Source organism: Mangifera indica, chromosome 3 (assembly GCF_011075055.1).
Source record: "Mangifera indica cultivar Alphonso chromosome 3, CATAS_Mindica_2.1, whole genome shotgun sequence".
Classification (NCBI taxonomy): Eukaryota; Viridiplantae; Streptophyta; class Magnoliopsida; order Sapindales; family Anacardiaceae; genus Mangifera; species Mangifera indica.
In genome coordinates, this window is record NC_058139.1 from 17505606 (window position 1) to 17527730 (window position 22125).

Here is a 22125-nt window from a genome sequence, read left to right on the forward strand (position 1 = left end):
AAAAGTACTAAAATTATTATGATATTACCATATTTTTAGAAACATATTATTGATGATGTATTATATTAAACCCGTATATACACATTCAGTATTTTTTTCGTATGAAAATTTTAGGAGCGTCTTTTTTACAAATATATTTTTCATTATTCACCATATTATACTCGTATAATTTGCGTACCTTTTTTTTTGTTCCTATATTTACTAACTAGGAGTGTATCTCTTATACCTAGGGCTAGATTCGCAGCGAACTGAGCTTGGTTCACATATAATTAAGCTCGAGTTCGTGAAAGTCAAGCTCAAACTCAGTTCGAATTCGCCTCAAATCATTTTTTATTATTAAAATGACGTCGTTTTAATATATATTGATCAAAATGACATCGTTTTAATATATATTGGTCAAAATGACGTTGTTTTGTATCAAAATTTTTAATTGAAAAATCTGACGAATAGTTTAAGCTCGGCTAGGACTGACTCGTTTCGGGCTCGTTCGAATCAAGTTCTAGTTCGAACGGACTCGATTTGAATCCAACCCCACTTATACCAATCCACACTAGATACAAGGCTTAGGATAATTACATATATATATCATTTCTATTTATTATTTTTTTTAGAAACTCAAAAGCATATGAATTGTAATTGTCATATTTCAAAATTGCAAGTTACAGTCATCAACATTTAAATTTAGAGAAATTACCGTAATAAAACAATTGTTGTTTTGTGGTAAGAATTTCAGGATTTGACTCTGGAGACCTGGTCTCGAATCCTAACATCCACGAGTTCAAACCATTTTTAGGTCTCATTTCACTTAACTTGCCAATCTTATTTTATTGTTTTAAGTTGACATACAAACAAAGACGTAATCAACTGCAATAGTGTAACCACCTCAGCAATTAAGCAACAATTGTAGCTGGGCAGAAGATATACATGTAAATTGCAGAGTGATATTTATTTAGGGATATTTCTAGAGACAATTATATCGATAAAAAACAAGCAACAAATCTCTTAAGAAAATATGTCTAGTGTAAAATTGTTTGCATAAAAATAGATAATATTACTTTAGGGTATTTGTATGTCACCCCTTAACTCAAAACTTACCATCTTTTTCATGATAATGATTATATGTAATCTATCCTATCCTCCGTATGATTTTATGTTATCCAGTCTATATAACTACGCTATGTTATGTTTTCTTCAACGCTTTCATATCCTCCACTTTATGCTATTTTGATTGCACGGATTCAATATTTTTCATATCAATAATCTTTTCACTTGTTATTCAACACATTAAATTGAGCTACAATTATGAAACTATATAAATATTATATTATCGGATGCAACTTAGGGAAGCAAAAAGGACTCTTTCCTTTATTGGCCAAATTACCATTTCCCAACCAAGGTTTGATGAAATGTCACGTCCCCATCCTTTAAGTTTAAAAAGGTTAATTTCTCGCATATATATATATATATATATATATATATATTAAATTTATTAACAAAATTTGTTAATTTTTTATTAAAAAATTAAAAAGATAAAAAAGCCCTCTAATCAAAGAACATTTGTGCCCTTAAAAATTTAATTAAATAATTTTTATAGGCCTAAGTTATATTAATTTTTTATCAAAAATAAAAAAAATTACCAAAACAAGTAAATAAATGATGTCAATAACATATAATCAAATATTTGAAATAAATTATATTTTAAAAATTTTTCGGGTGATAATGAAAATATTTAGAGGGATTTAAAAATTCTGAAAAAGTTTGGGAGCATCTTTAAAATTTTAAAATTTTAATATATCTTTGGATAGTTTAAAAATTATAATTACACCCCTAAAAGATGGATATAATGTAATGAATTAGACATGTAAATGTCATACTAAAATTATTATGACTATAAATATAAATTTTAAAATATATAAATTAAATATAATAATTTATAAAACATGATTGGAGAAATATTTATTTACCTCTATTAAATTTTAAAAATAACACTTATACTCTTATTTACACTCTTTATCATAATACCTGAATAAAATAATATAAACACCTCCTGAATGTTAAAACTAATGGGTGAAAATTTTGTGTTTTTTTTTTAAATTTAAAATACAAAAATTACTCAATGAAAACTTAAAATGCAAAAATCAAAATCTAATTAAATTATTAAACCTGAAAAGACGTTATTTTCTACCTCTGGATCAAGGAAAGTACAGTACACCCAAGAATTTCAGATATGACAAATTCATCTAAAAATTGATTATCTTATCATAATAACCTTTATTTAATTATAAACCCTAAATTTAATTAATTTCTATATTACAATTTCAATAAAATAAATTGGGAGAGACGTATAATAAGATAAAGAATACTAAACTGTTTTTTAGACAATATTTCATATTTTTTAATTTTTTTTTTCAATTTTTGTATATTTAAATGAATTTTTATGCTTTTTTTAAACTGTATATATATATATGTCACTCATCTTAAATCTTAAACAAAAATATCACAACAGTAATCTTTTTTTTCCAAAATACCTTCATTGTTGCAATTCATGTGGAAAAAAAGAATACCATAAAAGTGATCTCTCTTTTTTTCCTCGGCTTTCTAGCAAAGGAAAGAATTTCTGCAATATGAAAAAAAAATTTCAATAAAAAAGACACGTATAATTGAACAATAAAACCCGTTAGAGAAATTCAAAAAAAGAAATCGCTAGTCATCATAAAAGATTCAATTTGGATACAAGGGAGGGAGAGACGAAAATTGTTAAATCTCTTTAGAGAATTCACATTTGTTACAAAGATTTTATAACAAAATCATCCACATTCAGATCAGTGTTGATTCAAGCCCTTATGTTATTGTTTTCTTGTTTAACAATTGAAAATAAAAAAATACAAGATAAATTCATGTTTATGACTTTATATGAAATATAATTTTGTTATGATTTTATGTTGTTAAATTGTTTAATATTATAATTTCATGTTGTTGTGTTATTTAATGTTGTATTGATAGTTAAAAAATATGAAAATCTACGTCTGTATAAAAATCAGACAAAAAACAACAGAAAGCCAGGGGTTGGCGTTAACGCCAACATCTGACTTTTCGTCAACCCCTTTGGGCCCACATATAAAAAGCTATTTAAACACAACTGTTTAACGCTAACGCCAATCCATTGCATGCCTCTAACACATATATAAATCTAAAAAATTTAAATTCAAAAACTTTTAAATTCATTTGATTTTATCTAATATATATATAAATCTTATTTCAAATATTGATACCAAATATCTACGTATGTTCTCTCTCTCTAATGTATAAAAAGAAAGCAATTTAGGTATTTTAATACATAAAATGGTAAAAATATTTATGATGTGAAAAATGTGATATAAATATTTACATAGGCTTAAATTAGGATAAAAATTTAATATCCAAAAAAAAAATTGTAATTAGGCTATTCAAGTCTTTTTTTTTTTTTTTGGTTTTGTGAGTGGGTATTCAAGTCTTAAAAGGATAAGTAATAGGTTTTTTGGGATGTATTTATCATTATCTCAAATCCATGGGTTACACTGACTTGTTTTAAATCTTGGGGAGAAAATTTTATAACCCTATGGACAAATCACTGCTTAATAAATAAATTATAATCGTGAAAAAGGAAAGAAATAATAAGTAAAACTGGGCCGGGCCATCTGTGGGCCCATTTTCCCATTCCCAAACGAGATGAAAGTACCGTAACGATCTATTGGTTTTTGGTAATCGAGAGGAATTCTATATTAGCTCAATGACTCTCACAAAGTTTTTAAAAATAATAAAACTATGTGTATCTATTTTAGATACATAAATATATACATATTTATATATGTCATCATATGATTGGATGATTTTAAATTAAGAATAAAATAATAACTAATTATATGATAACATATATGAATATGTATATATTTGTGTACCTAAAATGAGTACACATAGTATTACACTTTTAAAAAAGACAAACGACGTTTGATTTAACACTAGTATTCACGCGATACCCTTGCGCGTGGATGCGCCATATCTAGATAATCCAATTTCATTTAATTCGATTTTTGTTTTATTTTCTTTTTCCTCTCAAGGCATCGTTCAAAGAAGAGTGGGCATAAAGATATAAAACGCTTCGTTCAACGTCAATCGGCTCCTTCTCTCCTGCTCACTGTGTTGTGTATCTCTCTGGGTCTTTTCTCTACACTAACAAACAACAAAAACCTCCATACAGACACAGAGCTCCCTCCAGAGAATCTAAAGTTCCTTCTCTGGCGCGTGTTCTTCACTGTTCACTCTGATTCCACAGCTTGATCTCAAATTACGTTTGCCTTCCAGTTCACAAAGCTTGAGAGTGAAAGACTGAAGACACTCTACAAACTTATCGTTTTGTTTTGAAATCAAGTCCATTGCAGGTAAATTTATAACGTAGGTTTTCCTTTAAACTAATTTGAATTTATGATATTATTTTATTGGAGGAACTGAATAGGGCTTGTGTATATATTGAATTAAATCCTAAATTCTGTTAGTTTGGTTTCATGTTATCACATTGGATTAATTTATGAGAGTGTGAAGTGAGAATAGATTGAATTTAGGGTTTTTCTTTTGTTCTCGTGGCAGAGAGGAGCGCATTTATGGAATTTGGCAGTTCTTGGTTTCTTCGAAAGTGTAGAAGAGGATTTCAAGTTTGTCTGGGCCGTCCATCTGGTTTATTTATTTGATTTATTGAAAGGTTCTTAATTTTATTTTTGTTCTACCAGTCGATTGTATATTTGAGTAGGGACTAAGGCTTATAGATTGTTTTGAGTTTTTTTGTAGTTAATTGGGGATTGTTGTGTAGTTTCACTGGTGCATTGCTTCACACTGGTTCTTTCTGTTACATGTCTTGGGATTTACTTGTTGATGTAATCAAGAATTTTTGTATTTGATGAATATGGAGATTTGTTTGCAAATATGATTTCATAAATTTTCTTGACTTAGAGGCGAATTAATTCCATTTTTTATTTGATTTATTTAAAAGGTTCTTAATCTTATTTTTGTTGTACTATTGATTGTATATTTGAGTAGGGACTAAGGTGTATGAATTGTTTTGAGTTTTTGTGTAGCTAATTGGGGATTGATTGTAGATTTACTGGTGCATTGCTTCACACTGGTTCTTTCTGTTACATGTCTTGGGAGTTGTTGTCGTCGTTGATGTAATCAAGATTAGTTTGTATTTGATGAATGTGGAGATTTGTTTTCAAAGGGTTGAATGCATATGATTTTATGAAGTTTTTAATCTTAGAGGCAAATTAGAAGAAGAAACAAGACAGGTTGTTTTTAAGAGTTGATAAGGTAGTGGAAAAGTATTCAGAGAATTGTCTAGATAAGAAAAGCTCCCTTAAATCTGGTGACAAGCTTAGGAGCCTAAACTCTAACCAAAGTAGGCATAATGGTGTCACTTACCAACACTTCAAGAGTCTTGAGGCTGAATTAAGTACAACCTTCTTACGTCCAAAAATGAAACTAAGTAAAAACACTAGGAAAAACAGTCCACTGGTTTCTTAGTGTGCTTGTACACATAATTCCATTCTGGAATGAATATCCCCTTTTAATTGACTTATCTATGTATGCAATGCTTTACTGAATTCTATATGGAAAAAGAATGCCACCTTTGAGGTGCTTAGGTCTATCAGATTTCCTTCCTGAATTAATCACCATTAACCAGGCTTCACTTCATAATTCCTGCTCCTGGTAATTTGCACTGCATTATATGTGCTCCTTTACCTCCAATTTCAGCATAATGGGCCAAGTATTGATCTATTTTCTCGACCAGCATTGACCTGCAGACTTAAGGCACCAATATTGCTGCATAAGACTAGCCCATGTGACTTTGTTCCATAGCTTCCTTAGGAAAAGAAACCTTTCAACTATCTATCTATGCGCTAATATATCTGTAACTAATTTTTTATATCGATGGAGAAATTGTCTTGGGTCATGTAAATGTTTTTTATATTCAACTTTTACAATACAATTTTTACATCTCCTCTTTTTGCTTCTAGAATACCGAAAAATATGGCCCTTCGGAAGTACATTCCAGCTGGGGATGCACCTTCTGTTTCTATGAAACCTCTGAATCTTTCAAGGAAGGTGCATGGGAAGGCTCATCTTGCAGATCCTGAAACAAGTCATGCTTTGGAGCCCGATGTGGATGTTGACCTTAGAGAAGTTTATTTTTTGATTATGCATTTCCTTTCAGCTGGGCCATGCCAGAGAACTTATGGACAGTTTTGGAATGAACTTCTTGAACATCAACTTCTTCCTAGAAGGTATCATGCTTGGTATTCAAGGAATGGGGTACACAGTGGGGATGAAAATGATGATGGCCAGTCATTCCCATTAAGTTACAATAAGTTGGTGGAGAGGTACATGTTATGCTTTCTTGTATTTATCGTGGATAGCTTCCTTATACATTCTTTTTTGGCTAATACACATATAGAAATGAATAAAAACTTGTTCAATCTCATGTTGCATTATCTTCGTGCAAAAATTTTGGCTTAAAGGTGCATCTTTTGTGTTCTTCAGGTATTCTCACATTGAAAAGGATCACTTGGTAAAGCTTTTGAAGCAGTTAATATTAAGTACATCCTCTCTGTCTCGAAATATGATGGGTGGAAAGGCACCAAATGCCGCTGATGTTCCTACTCTATTGGGAACAGGAACATTTTCACTTTTGAGCGGTAGGTGACTGTTACTTAAGCTTTTGGGAATTGTTTAACACTCTTCATTGACCTTTCTTTCTTCATCTCCTTTATCAGGGCTTGTAAATTCAGTTTGCGTCAGCTTGATTAATTTTCCTTTTGACAAAGGCAATTTTCTCTGTTTTTATTATTCCTGATTTTTTTCCCCCATTATAAAGATGATAGGGATAAAGGACAATCTGAAGTTAAACACCCATCTGCTCACATGCGTTGGCCTCATATGCATGTTGATCAGGTTCGTGGGCTAAGTTTGAGAGACATTGGGGGTGGTTTCACACGACATCATCGTGCTCCATCTATTCGTGCTGCATGTTATGCCATTGCGAAACCATTAACCATGGTTCAGAAGATGCAAAATATAAAGAGGGTACGAGGGCACAGGAATGCTGTCTATTGTGGTATGGGTTTTACTAATCAAGATGTTCAAATTTGAAATAGATACATGTATATCAAATTCTCACATACACACACACACACACAACAGTCCTCTCTTACGGAAATGTTTGTTTTCCTTTTGAAATTTGGCCCATAACTCTATATATAATTACTAAATGTTTTTTTTTGAGCTCCCATCATCTCACTAGGTAAAGATTTTAAGTGATCTTAATTTTTTTATTTAGAAAATCCAGATTTTAAAAAATCTTGCGTCAAACGTGAGAACTCAGAGCCAGACCTAAATTAATGGATAGTTATATGAACTGAGGTTGGAAATGTTGCTGTGCTTTAGCAACATGGCCTAGCTCATTTTAGGTCTGAACTTTTATATGCTGCAAATGTCTCCACCACAGAATTTTTAACTATATTTATAATTGCATGCTACCCTGTAATTTAGGTTAGTGGTAAAAGTCTTTTAACTATGGTCAAATTTTAGGGTCACCTCATTGGGATACTATTTCCAAGTAGTTCTTAATTATTAAGGTTGCAATATCTGGAAGTAACTTCCAATTCAGAACTTCATTAACACATAGGAAAGGCAAAAATATATCGCTGATCTGGAACTCAGTGCACTTGGGTTGTGCCAACAAGGATAATTAAATTATTTGAGGGAAGGTCATTTTTTCATGCCTATGGTTATCTATCCTATTCTTGTTTGCCATTAGATTAACTAAGATCGTAAATGGTATTGTTGGATCTTTATCTATCAACTGAAGCATTTAAGTCAAGTAGTAACTTAACATGATATAGAGAACGCATGTGTTTTAATCCATGTCTTGAATTTAATAAGTTGCATTTGATCTTGTGTTTCCTAACTTGTTTAGTGGTTATCATGAATGCATATCTTAGTTCTTACCTTGTTTGATCTTGTGCAGCAATATTTGATCGTTCAGGGAGATATGTGATTACTGGTTCTGATGATCGCCTTGTAAAAATCTGGTCCATGGAGACTGCATATTGCCTGGCTAGCTGTCGTGGACATGAAGTGAGTTTTAATGTTCTATAAATCAAACATCTATTTGCACTATTTTTAGTTTTTGTTTAATCATATGTTATGTCTCTTTATCTGCACAATAGGGTGATATCACAGACTTGGCTGTGAGTTCCAACAATGCCTTGGTGGCATCCTCTTCGAACGATTGTATTGTTCGTGTTGTAAGTTCATGTTTATTCTTGACATTAGATTCTCCCCGTCACCCCCTCCCTCCTCTCTGTGTTTCCAAATTCAATCTTTTGACCATTCTTTCTGGTTTTGGATAGTGGCGTTTGCCAGATGGGCTTCCAATTTCAGTATTGAGAGGACATACTGGGCCTGTTACTGCCATTGCATTTAGTCCTAGGCCAGGCTCTGTATACCAGCTGTTATCGTAAGACTAATTTCTGGTTCCTTTGATTTGTTTTTCTTAGAGTTATGAAGGCAATCTATTGTTTGTTGTCTATAAATACCTATTTTTGAAAGTTATGTTCATGCTTTTTGTTCTCTATGATCTGCTTCTATATTTCTTTTGTTGTCTCCTTTTAGTAAACTCCTTTCCAGTTTTTCTTCATTGAACAAATCAATGTTTTGCCTCCAGTCGTGGTCCTCTACTTCAGTTGTTGTTTTATTTTTAAATTATTCGACACTGTAAGGCATATACTGTTTTCAAAAGTTTTGTTTATAATTTATCTGTATTTCCTTCACTATGTGGTTCTTGATTCCTGTGTTCTGGTTGATTATGTGATATAATTTATAGTGATTTTTTTCCTTGCCTTGCTACTATCTGTTTTCTAATTTTTATTAAAAATTTGCATATTTCATGCTTTTTTTTTTTGCCTTACGTATTGGCAAAGATTTTGTTTGCTTTTGAGACAAAGTTAAGTGATAATCTTTAGACTTCACACCTTTTGCTTTATACCTTAAATTTTAGTGCTTCTTCTTTATCTTCTGCAGGTCATCTGATGATGGAACATGTAGGATATGGGATGCTAGATATTCCCAATTCAGTCCACGAATATATGTACCAAGACCATCGGATTCTATGGCTGGTTTGTAAGATTTAACACAATTTTAATTGAGTGAAATCTTTTGAGAATAGCTAGTAATGTATCATATCCCTGGATGGCTGCAGGAAGGAACACTGGACCATCCACAAGTGCTGGTCCACGGAGCCATCAAATTTTTTGTTGTGCATTTAATGCTAATGGGACTGTCTTTGTTACTGGTAGCTCAGACACTCTTGCTAGGGTACATTTAATGATGCTTGCTTTGAGTTTACTTTAGCACATGCACATTTCTGCCTGATCTTTATCCTGCTGTACCTTTGTTTTAGTAATTGTAAAGTTTCTGTGCACAATTTTAAATGTTACTATGCTGCATTCAATTGGGAATTTCTTTAGTTAGAGTAGTCAGTTATTTGCAGGTCTGGAATGCTTGTAAACCTAACTTGGATGATTCAGACCAACCAAATCATGAGATAGATGTGTTATCTGGTCACGAGAATGATGTCAATTATGTCCAGTTCAGGTTGGTCTTTTGTTGTATGTTGCCAATAACTGTGAACTACACTTGATAGGCTCATTTATATTGTGAATTCTACCTAATTTTGCAGTGGTTGTGCTGTGGCATCAAGATTTTCTTTAGCTGACAATTCAAAGGAAGAGAATACACCAAAATTTAAAAATTCCTGGCAAGTATATTCTCCTTTTCTCCTTTGTCTGTTTTGGATGGTGGCTTCTTATATAGCATACATTATCTGGGAGTATCTATCCTGAAAGATAAAAAGTTTGGGGAGCTGCTTGTTTTATCCCACATTTAGTGAGAAAATTAATGTTTTATCCCACATTTAGTAAGAAAATTAATTCAGCTTTTCATGCACTTCAACACTATCTGCTTAAGGCATATACTTGTCATTATCTATTTTCAGGTTTTCCCATGACAATATAGTTACCTGTTCCCGGGATGGCAGTGCTATTATTTGGATCCCTAGATCACGCAGATCTCATGTAAGTTCTCATGGGTGATAAGTTCTCCATCCTTGCTCACCTTCAAAATGAGCTTTTCTCATCAGGCAGTAAACTCAGTTTATTCCTATGAATATCAATTGGATCTGTTGAACTTAAGAGTATAACAATGTTTTTCTTTACTTGCTTTGAAATTAGAATTTTATACTTTTATCTCTTTGTTTCAGCCAAAAGCTTCCCGTTGGACACAAGCTTATCATCTCAAAGTTCCACCTCCTCCTATGCCTCCTCAACCTCCACGAGGGGGCCCACGTCAAAGAATTCTTCCAACTCCTCGTGGTGTTAATATGATTATTTGGAGCCTAGACAATCGCTTTGTTCTTGCTGCAATCATGGGTATGCCATTTGTTTTCCCTTCATCCTTCCTATAAAGAAATTTGTTATCTTTATTTTGAGGTGAAAAGGTTTGTTATCTACACCTATAGTTGAATACCTCATTCAAGAATTATCTTATTCGATCATAATCTACATATGAAATCTCATTAGTGAAAGATGATCTTGTGGCTTATGGATGTCTATATTTACAGTTGAAGCATAAAAGAATTTATATTGAAGTTCATAATGTATTTTGTTGTGCATATTCTAGGTCAAAATAGTCTTTATTTGTTGGGTTATAGGGCATGCTATTGTGCCCAGACCATTTTAAAGATCTGTCATGCATGTCAAGTCTATTATCCTCTATAATATTTGACTTCTTGTTTTGCAGTTTTCAGGCAATGTTTTTAATGTTGATTACATTTTAAATGCGTATTCACATGTTTGTAAAATTTGACTATTATATGGTTGCATTGCTGTTGGGGCATAAGTTGTGTTAATTTGACTAGATGATAGCGATATTTTTACTGGAATGCAGATTGTAGAATATGTGTTTGGAATGCTGCTGATGGTAGCTTAGTACATTCTTTGACTGGTCATACAGAATCTGTAAGTAGTGTATTTTTCCTGATTACAATTATCTTTATATTGCGATTAGTATTACTCTCGTGTCATCACTTAGTTATCTGATATGATATATTGTGGATGAACATGATGCAGCTTGGTATATTCTCTGACGGGTCATACTGAATCTATAAGTAGTTTATTTCTTCCAATTAGGCTTATCTTTCCATTGCAATCAGTACTACTCTCTTGTCAGCATTTATTCATATGATATAATATATTGTGGGATGAAAATGATGTATATTCTGTTTGTAGTGCTTCAATCTTCTTGCATTAGATGGATATCTTACCTCTTTATTTTTTTTGCTGCCATGACCATTGTCTTGCCCATACATCCTCAGATTTTCCTTTAATCCCTTGGCTCAAATAATTTTTTGGTTGGGCTTGTAAATGCCTTAGATTTTGTATTCATTATTTTAATTTAAATCAGTATATGGTGAGCATACCTTTTCCATGCTTTCCAACTTGTCTATGTTGACGAAGTTCTTTTAAATTCTTTATTTTAATAATATAGAACCTTATATAATTGATACAGTTCTGTTGTTGATTAACTGCTGAATGGAAGGGTTTTTTTTTTTTTTTTTTTTTGCAGATGAACTTTTTTTTAGCAATGTTTTGAGATCTAACATACAACCTTTATCATGCCATCTGATATAAGGATTCTCATGAAATAAATTGTGTTCCAATTGTGTGTATGAGGACTGGGTGGTTTCTTCTTTTATGACTTACCAACTTCTGGTTGCTCAGTACTGCTAGTCTGTTTGAGGATGTCTGAAGCTGGGTTGTCCTTGTTTGATTATGTGTTTCTTATCACATTTATTTGTCATTTTGGTAGACATATGTTTTGGATGTTCATCCTTTCAACCCGCGGATAGCTATGAGTGCTGGTTATGATGGCAAAACTATAGTGTGGGATGTGAGTATCCAGTTCTCTTGAGCTCTTTAAAAATACTGCTAATTTTTTAATTTACTTATTGCATTAACATTTTGCGTTATTTAGATTTGGGAAGGCACCCCTATCAGGATCTATGAAATTTCTCGTTTCAAGTTGGTTGATGGGAAGTTTTCCCCGTAAGTGACTATTATTCTTTTGTTATGTTGATTGCGTTGACACTTCACTTTTTATTTAGTTTCAATACAACTCTGCAAGGCATTTCTCGTCTTAATTATAGTTTGATTCTCAGAACACTTTTAAATTTACTCGGGTTCTATGTATTCCTTTTAGTACTGAGATTTTATAGTTCACTTGGTCTCTGATTCTGCACTGGTTAACTTTGTTTTCCCTTCGATTATCTTCCATGCTTTGTGTGCATAGAGATCAAAATTGTGGTGGTTATATTGTAAATCTCCATTTAATGTTAAGCTGAGCTGAGGTATCATTTACAATATTGTGAATTAATCATGTTTGATGTTTAACATGGTAGGATCTGAATCCAATTTTAAATACTTAGGAATTCTGAGATAATGAGCCAAAAAAGAGAGAGAGTGTGTGTGTGTTTGCATAGAGTCATCTAGTTAGGACTCCCTAAATATTAATTGCATCAAGACTGTGCTTAATCACCATTGAATTTTTGACATTGGACTGATATGATATTTTACAACTCATACCCAGTGGTATATATGCATGGTTCAAACAAATTAATGTCAAGACATCTTGACCAGAGAATTATTCTCTCTCTCTCTCTCTCTCTCTCTATATATATATATATATATATATATATATATATATTCTGATAGCAAAACATATACATAAGTTCTCTGTGGAATTGTGCAGATGAAATTCCTGTTTTTCTCTTAAAACAATAAAGTTTTGATTCATCATTGTTACTGTTATAGGGATGGAACCTCTATTATACTCTCAGATGATGTCGGTCAATTATATATATTAAACACGGGGCAAGGGGAGTGCCTACAGGATGCCAAATATGATCAGGTAGTTAAATTGCATGAATAACTTAGTTATACTTTTGTCTAGTTTTATCACAAGTGAGCTGCCTGCAACTCTTTTCTATACTTATGCTCTGCTGCTGTTTATACAGTTTTTCCTTGGAGACTATCGCCCCCTTATTCAAGATACCTATGGAAATGTACTGGACCAGGTTAGTTGACCATCTTCACTAAACTTTTTATATTAATTAGCTTTCCCTATATTTGCACTATTTTTTAATATTATGTTTTATATGTAAACATGGGAGTAGCTGTGCTAAAACATTTAGAATGGTGCATTCATATGTACTAATGTTCTGACTGTTCTAGTTTTAGAATCATATGATTGTAGAGCAGCAAACTGCTCTCTCTCCTGCAGGATTAACATCTGAAGATTAAACTTAAATTGTTAAATTGTTGTATTAATGTTGTCTTTGTGACCTCTTATTGATTCAAACTTGGGGGGTGTTTTGATGTAGGAAACTCAACTCGTGCCTTACCGGCGGAATATGCAGGATCCTCTTTGTGATTCAGGTTTCTCCCTATTCTTTCATGGACCAAATAATTGAGATATTTCAGGGGCTTTTTTTTTTTTCTTTAGTGAATCTATTTTGAGTGCTGGCTGTGTGTGGGAAATTCAGGCATGATTCCATACCCAGAACCCTATCAAACTATGTTCCAGCAAAGACGATTGGGAGCTCTGGGTATTGAGTGGCATCCTTCTTCTCTAAGACTTACTGTTGGGCCAGACTTCAGTCTAGATCAGGATTACCAATTACAGCCATTGGCAGACTTGGATGTAATCATTGACCCACTGCCAGAATTTGTTGATGTAATGGATTGGGAACCAGAAAATGAAGTGCAAAGTGATGATAATGATTCAGAATACAATGTTCCTGAAGAGTATTCTACTGGAGGGGAGCGAGGAAGTCTAAGTTCTACTTCCTCAGATGATCCAGTGTGCAGTGCTGAAGACAGTGAGAATGAGGACAATCAGAATGATGGCCTTCGAAGATCAAAGAGGAAAAAACAAAAGGCTGAAGTAAGTTTTTTCCACATTATATTCCATTTTTCTTATTTGTACATGCTAGACTTGGATATTTAATCCTCTTTTTAAGGTTGAGATCATGACATCTTCTGGGAGACGGGTTAAAAAGAGAAATTTGGAAGTGTGTGATGGTAATTCATTGAGACATATCCGAACTAGGAAGTCAGGAAATAGCCATAAAACTTCAAGGAGGAAGTCTTCTAAATCAAAGTTATTGAGACCTCAGAGAGCTGCAGCACGCAATGCTCGTACATTATTTTCCAAAATTACAGGGGCATCTACAGATGGAGAAGATGAGGATGACTCGGAAGGTGAAATATCAGAGAGTGAAAGCACACTGCAAGACTCAAATGTGGAGAGTGAGGAATCTAGTAGAGCTTTGGTAAATGAGCAAATGAAGCATTCGAAGGGGAAAGAAATTTCCTTAGATGAATCTGAGGAAGTGGCTAAACTTGAATTCCCTGAATCCCATGCGAATGCTGGAACCAGGAGGAAATTGGTCCTAAAATTACCTGTTCGTGATTCTAATAAGCCCAAGCCTGAGAGCACATGTCATAACTGTTACAGACATGACGATGTGGCAGCTACATCATCTGTGGCTCCTGAAGAAGCAGCTCTTGAAAATGGAGATCACAAAAGCCATCTTGATCAAGGTGTCTGTTCAGGCGAAGCAAGCTGCAGCTTGATGGAAAGAGGGAGAGAGCAATCAGAAAAGGTTGAACTTTGTTTGAGCCTCTCCGATGGATACAAAAATGGGGAAATCAAATGGGGAGGGGTCAGGGCTCGCACTTCCAAACGTCAGAGAGCAGGAGAATTGATGGCATTGGATGCAAATACTGGCTCCAGTGTAAATCTTGATGTTAATAAATCAAAAGAAAACGAAGCAATTGGAATTGTAAAACCTGAAGAACAAGGCATTAATACATCCTCCCATATAGAAACTACATATTATGGGGATAAGATGGATGAAATAGCATTAATGAATGTGAAAAGTCATGGATATAATAACTCTGAGATTTTGAGTGGTGAAGCCAATGGCAGGGAGCACTCAGGATGTGGTGAGTTTAGAAATTATGATGAATCATCAAATTGGGTCAACATGACTAATGGGGATGCAGCTGCCAAGCTTGTTGCCCATCAGAACGACACTAATAAGTATCCTGAACTAGAAGAGAGCCATTTACCTACCTCAACTAAGTTGAGAATAAAGTCGAAAAAGATTTCAGGGGATGCTGCAGGTCCTCACCCTTCCATTGAATGTGGATCCGATGCATTCCATGATAGCCCTTTGGACATGAAATGTAATTCAGTTTCAGAAGTCTTGGAGTGTGATGGAGCAAATAGAATTAGTTCGAATCAGGGAGCTGATGTATCGCAGCAATTGGATACACAGATTAATTCTGTATCTAAATTCCATGATCCTCCAGGATTTCATTCACATTCAAAAAAGATGTTTGATGTTGTCTATAAAAGGTCGAAAACGTGTAGGGATAGGACTAACTCAGGAGGTGATAGTGGTGGCCTGGGAGAAAGTACTTCAAATGCGAACAACACTAATCTCCATGAGGGCACAAGTGATAGGACTTGTAGGACCAGGTCCATGGGACTGAAGACCTCAACACATGATCCAAACATGAGCAATAATCTCAGGTTGGGACAATATGATTCGCGGGATATCTGTACAGATGCACATAGTAAGTCTGTGAATAGATATCAACTTCCATGTGAAGAACAGGGATCAAGTTCAAGGATGACAGTTGGATTAAGGTCTACAAGGAATAGGAGAAGCAGTTATCATTTCTGTGACTCAAGTCCTGTAGATAGGCGGAAGACATATCAATCATCAAGAAAAGGCTCATGGTTAATGTTGTCAACACATGAGGAGGGCTCCCGTTATATTCCCCAGCTCGGGGATCAAATTGTATACCTTAGACAGGTTGGTTAGATTCTTAATTATTTGTTCTATTTTGTTTTCACTTTTCGCATTTAGATTGATGGTTTTAATGATTCTTTGGGGATCTGAACTATTTTCAGGGGCATCAAGAGTATATAAATTATAGTAACTCAAAAGAAGTGGGTCCTTGGGCAACAGTGAAGGGAAACATAAGAGCTGTTGAATTTTGTAAAGTTGAAGGTCTTGAATATGCCACCACTTCAGGGTCCGGTGATAGTTGTTGTAAAATGACACTTAAATTTATAGACCCTGCTTCCAGTGTCTTTAATAAAGTGTTCAAGCTGACTCTGCCTGAAGTGACTGGTTTCCCGGACTTTCTTGTTGAAAGAACTCGGTTTGATGCTGCTATTCATAGAAATTGGACATGCAGAGATAAGTGCAAAGTGTGGTGGAAAAATGAGGGTGAAGAAGATGGTAGTTGGTGGGATGGCCGTATCCTGTCTGTGAAGCCCAAATCTTTGGAATTTCCGGACAGTCCATGGGAGAGGTATACTGTACAGTACAAGACTGAGCCCACTGAAACACATCTCCACAGCCCTTGGGAGCTTTTTGATGCTGATACTCGGTGGGAGCAGCCTCATATTGATGATGACAGCAGAAATAAGCTGCTGTCGGCCTTTGCCAAATTGGGGCAGTCTGCCAACAAAGTTCAGGTATCAGGCAATACATGTACATACATAGATACAATTATATATATTGGTTTTAAAATATTGTCACTAATGTGTACAAAAGAGGAATTTTTGATTGTATGTCATTATTTTTACTTTAAAACAGGACACTATGTCCCAACTATGTATCAATTGGTATCCTATGCTTACTTTGAATTGTGAATAAGCATGTTAATTTTGATTGACATTTCAGGATCAATATGGGGTTCAAAAATTGAAGCAAGTTTCACAGAAGTCCAACTTTACAAACAGGTAAATGATGGTAGACTGCTTAAATTAATTTTTTTATGTTGTCAACCCTGATACACATGGGTGAGTTTCTCTAATTCTTGTCCTAGTGAAAGTTGTGGCACAAGTTGTTGAATTGTTGTTTGGATGGACAAATATTTCAGGTTTCCCGTTCCATTATCAATTGAAGTAATCCAGTGTAGGTTAGAGAACAACTACTACAGAAGTGAGGAGGCTGTGAGGCATGATATTGCAGTTATGCTTTCCAATGCAGAATCTTACTTTGGGAAGAATTCAGATCTTTCAATGAAAATAAGACGTCTTTCAGAGTGGTTTGATCAGGTGTTATTATCAGTGAAGGGGTCCTCGCCATCGCCCTCGCCCTCAGTGTTTCCAGAAAGTTGGCGGCAGTGATGAGATTGAAGAAGCTGGCCATATAGGCTTATACCCATTTCTTTTTTGTAGATAATTTTTATTCTAGTCTTTGTTTTACTTTTAAGATATTTATTTGTTTTTTCAATTTTGGGAATTGGGTAGAGAGGTGGTGGATTCATTTTAGAAGGCCAGATAGATCTCGGTAGGAAAATTTTTTCCAGCGGGAAAATTCATTCTTGTGTACAGAAGAGATAAGGTGATAAGACATTACATCAGAATCATCATATCATTATTGATGACATGGAGAAATGTTAATATATGGTCGTGTGTACGCATCAAAGTATAATTTCAAACAAAAGCGCAAATGGTTAGTCCTCTGGAGCTACACTCAATATTTGAGTTGGAAAAATAAACAGTACTCCAATACGTGGTAGGAGAGGTTAATCTCATTAGCTCTTAATAAATAATAAATATAAATGAATGATGTATACTTTGTTCTAGTGACTCCAACAGTGTCTGCTTGAGTGTGATTCAAATCTAGAACTGGCTTGTCAGACATAGAAAATGAATGTTAGTTAAGGCTACCTGTTTTGTTTAAACTTGATCCGAACTCAAATAGTTTGGTTTAAATCCACCCCTGGCTTCTGGTTTTCCAGTCTTTTGAATTTAAAATAACTATTGCCAATGGATTCATGGTTGTTCTTGTATACTCAAATTAGATTTACAAGGGATAACATTTGAGGTGGGCATCTCGGAAATTATCAAAGAGAATCTACTCAAACCAAGGTCAAATAAAAAATCCAATCACCTTTCTTTAGCCAAAACCAGAATCAAACAAGAAACTAGTAGGCATTAATTCAGACAAATAAAGCATATATCCATCATAGCCAATTATATGGTGAGCAATCAAATCTCATTCTCTCCATCGTGTGCCACAATTTGGGTTGCAGCAGACGAAAAACAGCGTCATACCTTCCTCCCCTCTAGCAGTTGCCTGATAATGCATACAGCATACCAGAAGATCATTACTCATTTCAACATTATATACCAGAAGATCATTACTCATCTTAACATTATGCAGAATCATACTAAAATCAGATTTCAGCCATTTTTCAACAACCACATGTATATACATGACTGCACCAAAGTTCCAATTTCATAATCACTAGTTAAAATTGTTCATGCCTCACTGCCCTTTTTGTCAACCCAAGCTACTTTGATATTTAGGATATTTCACTCAATGTATTTTCCTTCACTTCTACAGTATAACCAAATTTAGACAAAACATTCTTTTGATTCAAATTAGTAATTTTACCTCTGTTATACCACATAAATATCTATTTTAACTTCCCAAAACCTCAACCCAGCAAAAAAAGTAGAAAAAAAGAGAAAAACTACTTTTGATCAATAATGCTACCCTAAGCTGCTCCAACATCAACTATGAATAATAAAATGAAAATAATTAAAAAAAAGACTTGACCTGGAAAAACACAGCTTCTCCATGGTTACATTTTGCACAACGAACATCTTTTGTTCGAGGAAGAGTTGGATCTGCTGCCACATCATTCAGAACTTGTGTCGTCTCTGCCACAGAGTGGTGTACCTCATTTCTATAGACACAGTTGTTATCAGCAATCTCCTGGACAAGGTTAAAAGAAATTAAATATATATGCTCAGTAAGAAAATAGCTCCCATCCTTTTCTATCAAGGAAATTTTGAATCAAAACCAAGAAGGACATAGATTTTATTATTTTTACAATATGAAGTAACTAATCTCTAAATCAGCAGATGTTCCCTCCAGAGGAAACAACTCACCACCATATGTGCAGGGTACTGTATATTCAATCTAGTGACAATCATAAGACAGCATAAAGACATACTGAGCACCATCCATCACTTTAAAATTATGGGTTCAAAAAGGGAAAAAATAAACCAAAAAAGAAAAAAAGCTTTACAAACTCACAAACAAAAATAATGTCTTGGCAATCTTCAACATTAAAATTCTAAAGCTTTTAACCTTAATTTAACTAGTGTAAGCATATTCTAAGTAAATTCCCTTACACCACAAGCTCGTTCAAGTCTAGAGAGAACCGACATTCAACCACAGAGAGAGAAACACAAAGATTCAGCATTTGGAATTAGGTCTAACTCTAAATAATCATATAAAAACATTTAAAGACTAAAATAAAGTTGCCTGGTGATCGCAGTTACGACAAGCATAGAGGAGGATCTTCCGCTCCCTATCTTCTTTCGGGTAAAGAATGTTGTTGCTGAAATTCACCAATATTTGCAATTATCAATCGTTTCAATTCCATATAATTTTTAAGAACTTGAAAAAATGAATGAGAAAAGAAAAAGAAAGATTTGAATAAAATGTAACACACCATTCGCGGCAAAATTTCATGGTACTCATCTTGCCAAACTTTAAAGAGAGACACAGAGAAATATGGGTTTTGGGTTCTGGGGATTCTTTGACGAGGGCGGGCGCTTGCTCGCTCTTTTTATGCTCTCTCGCAGTCACAGACCTTTCTAGTAACACTGTGGGACACTATAGTAATTTTATAAACTTCAATGGATAAACATGGAAACCAAATATTAGTTATGATTTTTTTTTGGGAAATTAAAATAATTACCCTTTTTTTTTGGGGCAATAAAAAATTTACCTCAAATTTTGGGTTTAAAAAAAATACCCTTAATTTAAGGTATTTAAACAAAAATACTCTAAAATAATGCCAAAATTACCCTTCCTTTATTTTTATATAAATCACATATCTTCTTTTATTTTTAACATATTTGAAAGAGATTTTTGAAAAAAGAAAATAAATTTGTGTTCGGGATTTCAGGCGAGAAGAGAAAAGTACATCATTTCGAGATATCTATCTCTACTATTACTTCAATCATTATTATTTTATTAATAATACAATTATATGTGATGTTTTTATATAATAAATTATAGTTGTGTGTAATAAGAAAATAATAAAAATTACATGGGTTATATTGTAAATATTATAATATATACGATAAAATGATATTTGATAATAAAGGGTGTTAGAGGATAGTTTTGAATAGACAATATTAGAGGGTAAAATGATATTTTACAATGAATGGTGTTAGAGATATGTTAGATAATATTTAAAAAAACATGATATTATACAATACAAAGGTAAAAGGATATTTCCACACATTAGTATAACATTAATCAAAATATTTAAATTATCACAATATATAATTGAATTAATGGAATAAGTATAATTGTATAATAGAAATCTGTAAATAGTATTCTCAATCATATTATTTATGTTGATTATATATTTTATTGTAGGATTAATCTAAATGGCTGGATGTGCTTCAATTAGATATGAGGGGAAATAGATAGAAGAGGGTGACAATGTTATAAAATATGTTGGAGGTAATAGGAAATTGATTAAAATTCTAAAACACACATCATTCGAAGAATTAACCAAATAGTGAGCGACAAGTGTAATATAGATCGAAGGATATTTAACATTCAATTAAGCATGAAACCAAAGCATCTTGATGACGACATTCCTGTAGAAATTTCGAATGATGAAGATGTTAAGGTTTTTAACGGTCTATCTAACCTCTTCAAAGAATGTGTTCTAGTTTTTGTTATAACTATAGTTAATGATGATAGTTATCAAACTTAACAAGCAAATGAAGATTTACAAGGTGGTAAGCCAAATAGTTATCCAAAAAATCAAACTATCGGTATAGAAGAGATTCAAAATATCAGGATAAATCCGAAACAAGAACTTTTAGAGGAAGATTTTGCTTATATAAATGATGTTAATGTTGATGCATTGTATTGTGCGGAAAAATTTCTTAATGGTTATGAAGAAAAATCAAGGAATTGGAGGTTGAAGAGAAGACCTACGTTAATAAAGATATCGGAAATACAAATAGTTTTCGGAAACAAATCCTGATGGTGGGAATGTTCATACTGATGCATTTCATTGGTTATCACCTTTTACTGATCAACCATCTATATCCAAAAGCTCAAAAGTTTCGATCGATAGTGATTCTCTAAAAGTTGGTACATTATTTTCAAGTAAACAACATGTCATTGATGCAATATATCAAGATACGCTTCAGAGGGGATATCAGTTTTCAGTGAATAAATAAGACACGTATAGATGGGTGGTTAAATGTTGTAATGAAGAATGTAAGTGGCATGCATGGGCAGTTAGGGTGGGAGAAAGTGATAGTTTTGAATTATGTCGTTTGGATAGCCGTCACACATGTTCCAAAGACCAGATATTACCTCATCATAGGAAAGCAGGTGCCCGAGCTTTAGGACAAATTTTGAAGACCAAATTTATATTAATTGATCGTGTTTATCGACCAAAGGAGATCATTGCGGATATCGCTGACCGATATAAAATTGATATATCATAAGTACAAGCATAACGGGCAAGAAATTGGGCGTTTCAATCATTGAGGAGGACACTAGAAGAATTATTTATGTTACTACCAGAGTATTACTACAATTTAGTACGTTGTAATCTAGGAACTGTGACATATACACTAACGGATGAGCAAGATCAATTTAAATACTTTTACATGACATTCAGTTGTAGTATCCGTGCATTTCAACAACATATTTGACCAGTTATTTGTATTGATGTTGTCTTCTTAAAGGGTAGATATTTGGGTTAACTATTTATCGTTGTTGCATTGGATGAGAATAATCAAATATATCCATTGCTTTTGGCATTGGTCCTAGGGAAGACCATGACACAGGGTGTTGGTTTTTAACAAAGCTGAGAGATTGTTTTGGTGAGGTATCTC

The 22125-nt window shown here is 33.5% G+C and overlaps 2 protein-coding genes across 3 annotated transcripts; one reads left to right on the top strand and one right to left on the bottom strand.

The window, feature by feature from the left end:
• The first annotated feature begins 4090 nt into the window (after nt 1-4090).
• LOC123210535 (PH-interacting protein-like) lies at nt 4091-17635 on the top strand. 2 transcript variants are annotated; one of them, XM_044628949.1, is made up of 25 exons: nt 4091-4418; nt 4624-4735; nt 6045-6407; nt 6568-6722; nt 6902-7141; nt 8054-8163; nt 8256-8333; nt 8439-8545; nt 9109-9203; nt 9287-9402; nt 9578-9681; nt 9767-9844; nt 10082-10160; nt 10346-10514; nt 11032-11102; nt 11953-12033; nt 12118-12188; nt 12954-13050; nt 13157-13216; nt 13523-13577; nt 13685-14085; nt 14162-16027; nt 16126-16698; nt 16907-16965; nt 17106-17635. In XM_044628949.1, exons 3-25 carry the CDS (start codon nt 6058-6060, stop codon nt 17353-17355), a joined length of 5265 nt encoding a protein of 1754 aa, XP_044484884.1. In that variant the 5' UTR covers nt 4091-4418; nt 4624-4735; nt 6045-6057; the 3' UTR covers nt 17356-17635. The 2 variants fall into 2 exon arrangements, with proteins under 2 accessions (XP_044484884.1, XP_044484885.1); XM_044628950.1 differs by lacking the exon at nt 4624-4735.
• Nucleotides 17636-18103: 468 nt separating this feature from the next.
• Nucleotides 18104-19851, bottom strand: LOC123210536 (DNA-directed RNA polymerases II, IV and V subunit 9B). Its single transcript, XM_044628951.1, has 4 exons — nt 19701-19851; nt 19511-19586; nt 18797-18955; nt 18104-18310 (listed from the first exon to the last, which is right to left on the bottom strand). The coding sequence occupies exons 1-4, from the start codon at nt 19727-19729 to the stop codon at nt 18230-18232; spliced, it is 345 nt and encodes a 114-aa protein (XP_044484886.1). The 5' UTR covers nt 19730-19851; the 3' UTR covers nt 18104-18229.
• Nucleotides 19852-22125: the final 2274 nt, after the last annotated feature.

Excerpts from the sequence above, each read along its gene's own strand:
- LOC123210535 (XM_044628949.1), top strand. The coding sequence starts at position 6,058 with ATGGCCCTTCGGAAGTACATTCCAGCTGGGGATGCACCTTCTGTTTCT. Across the intron at positions 12,034-12,117 it reads GCAAAACTATAGTGTGGGAT|ATTTGGGAAGGCACCCCTAT; the intron begins GTGAGTATCCAG and ends TGCGTTATTTAG. Across the intron at positions 16,028-16,125 it reads AAATTGTATACCTTAGACAG|GGGCATCAAGAGTATATAAA; the intron begins GTTGGTTAGATT and ends AACTATTTTCAG.
- LOC123210536 (XM_044628951.1), bottom strand. The coding sequence starts at position 19,729 with ATGAGTACCATGAAATTTTGCCGCGAATG. Across the intron at positions 19,587-19,700 it reads ATGAAATTTTGCCGCGAATG|CAACAACATTCTTTACCCGA; the intron begins GTGTGTTACATT and ends GGTGAATTTCAG. Across the intron at positions 18,956-19,510 it reads GTCGTAACTGCGATCACCAG|GAGATTGCTGATAACAACTG; the intron begins GCAACTTTATTT and ends AACCTTGTCCAG.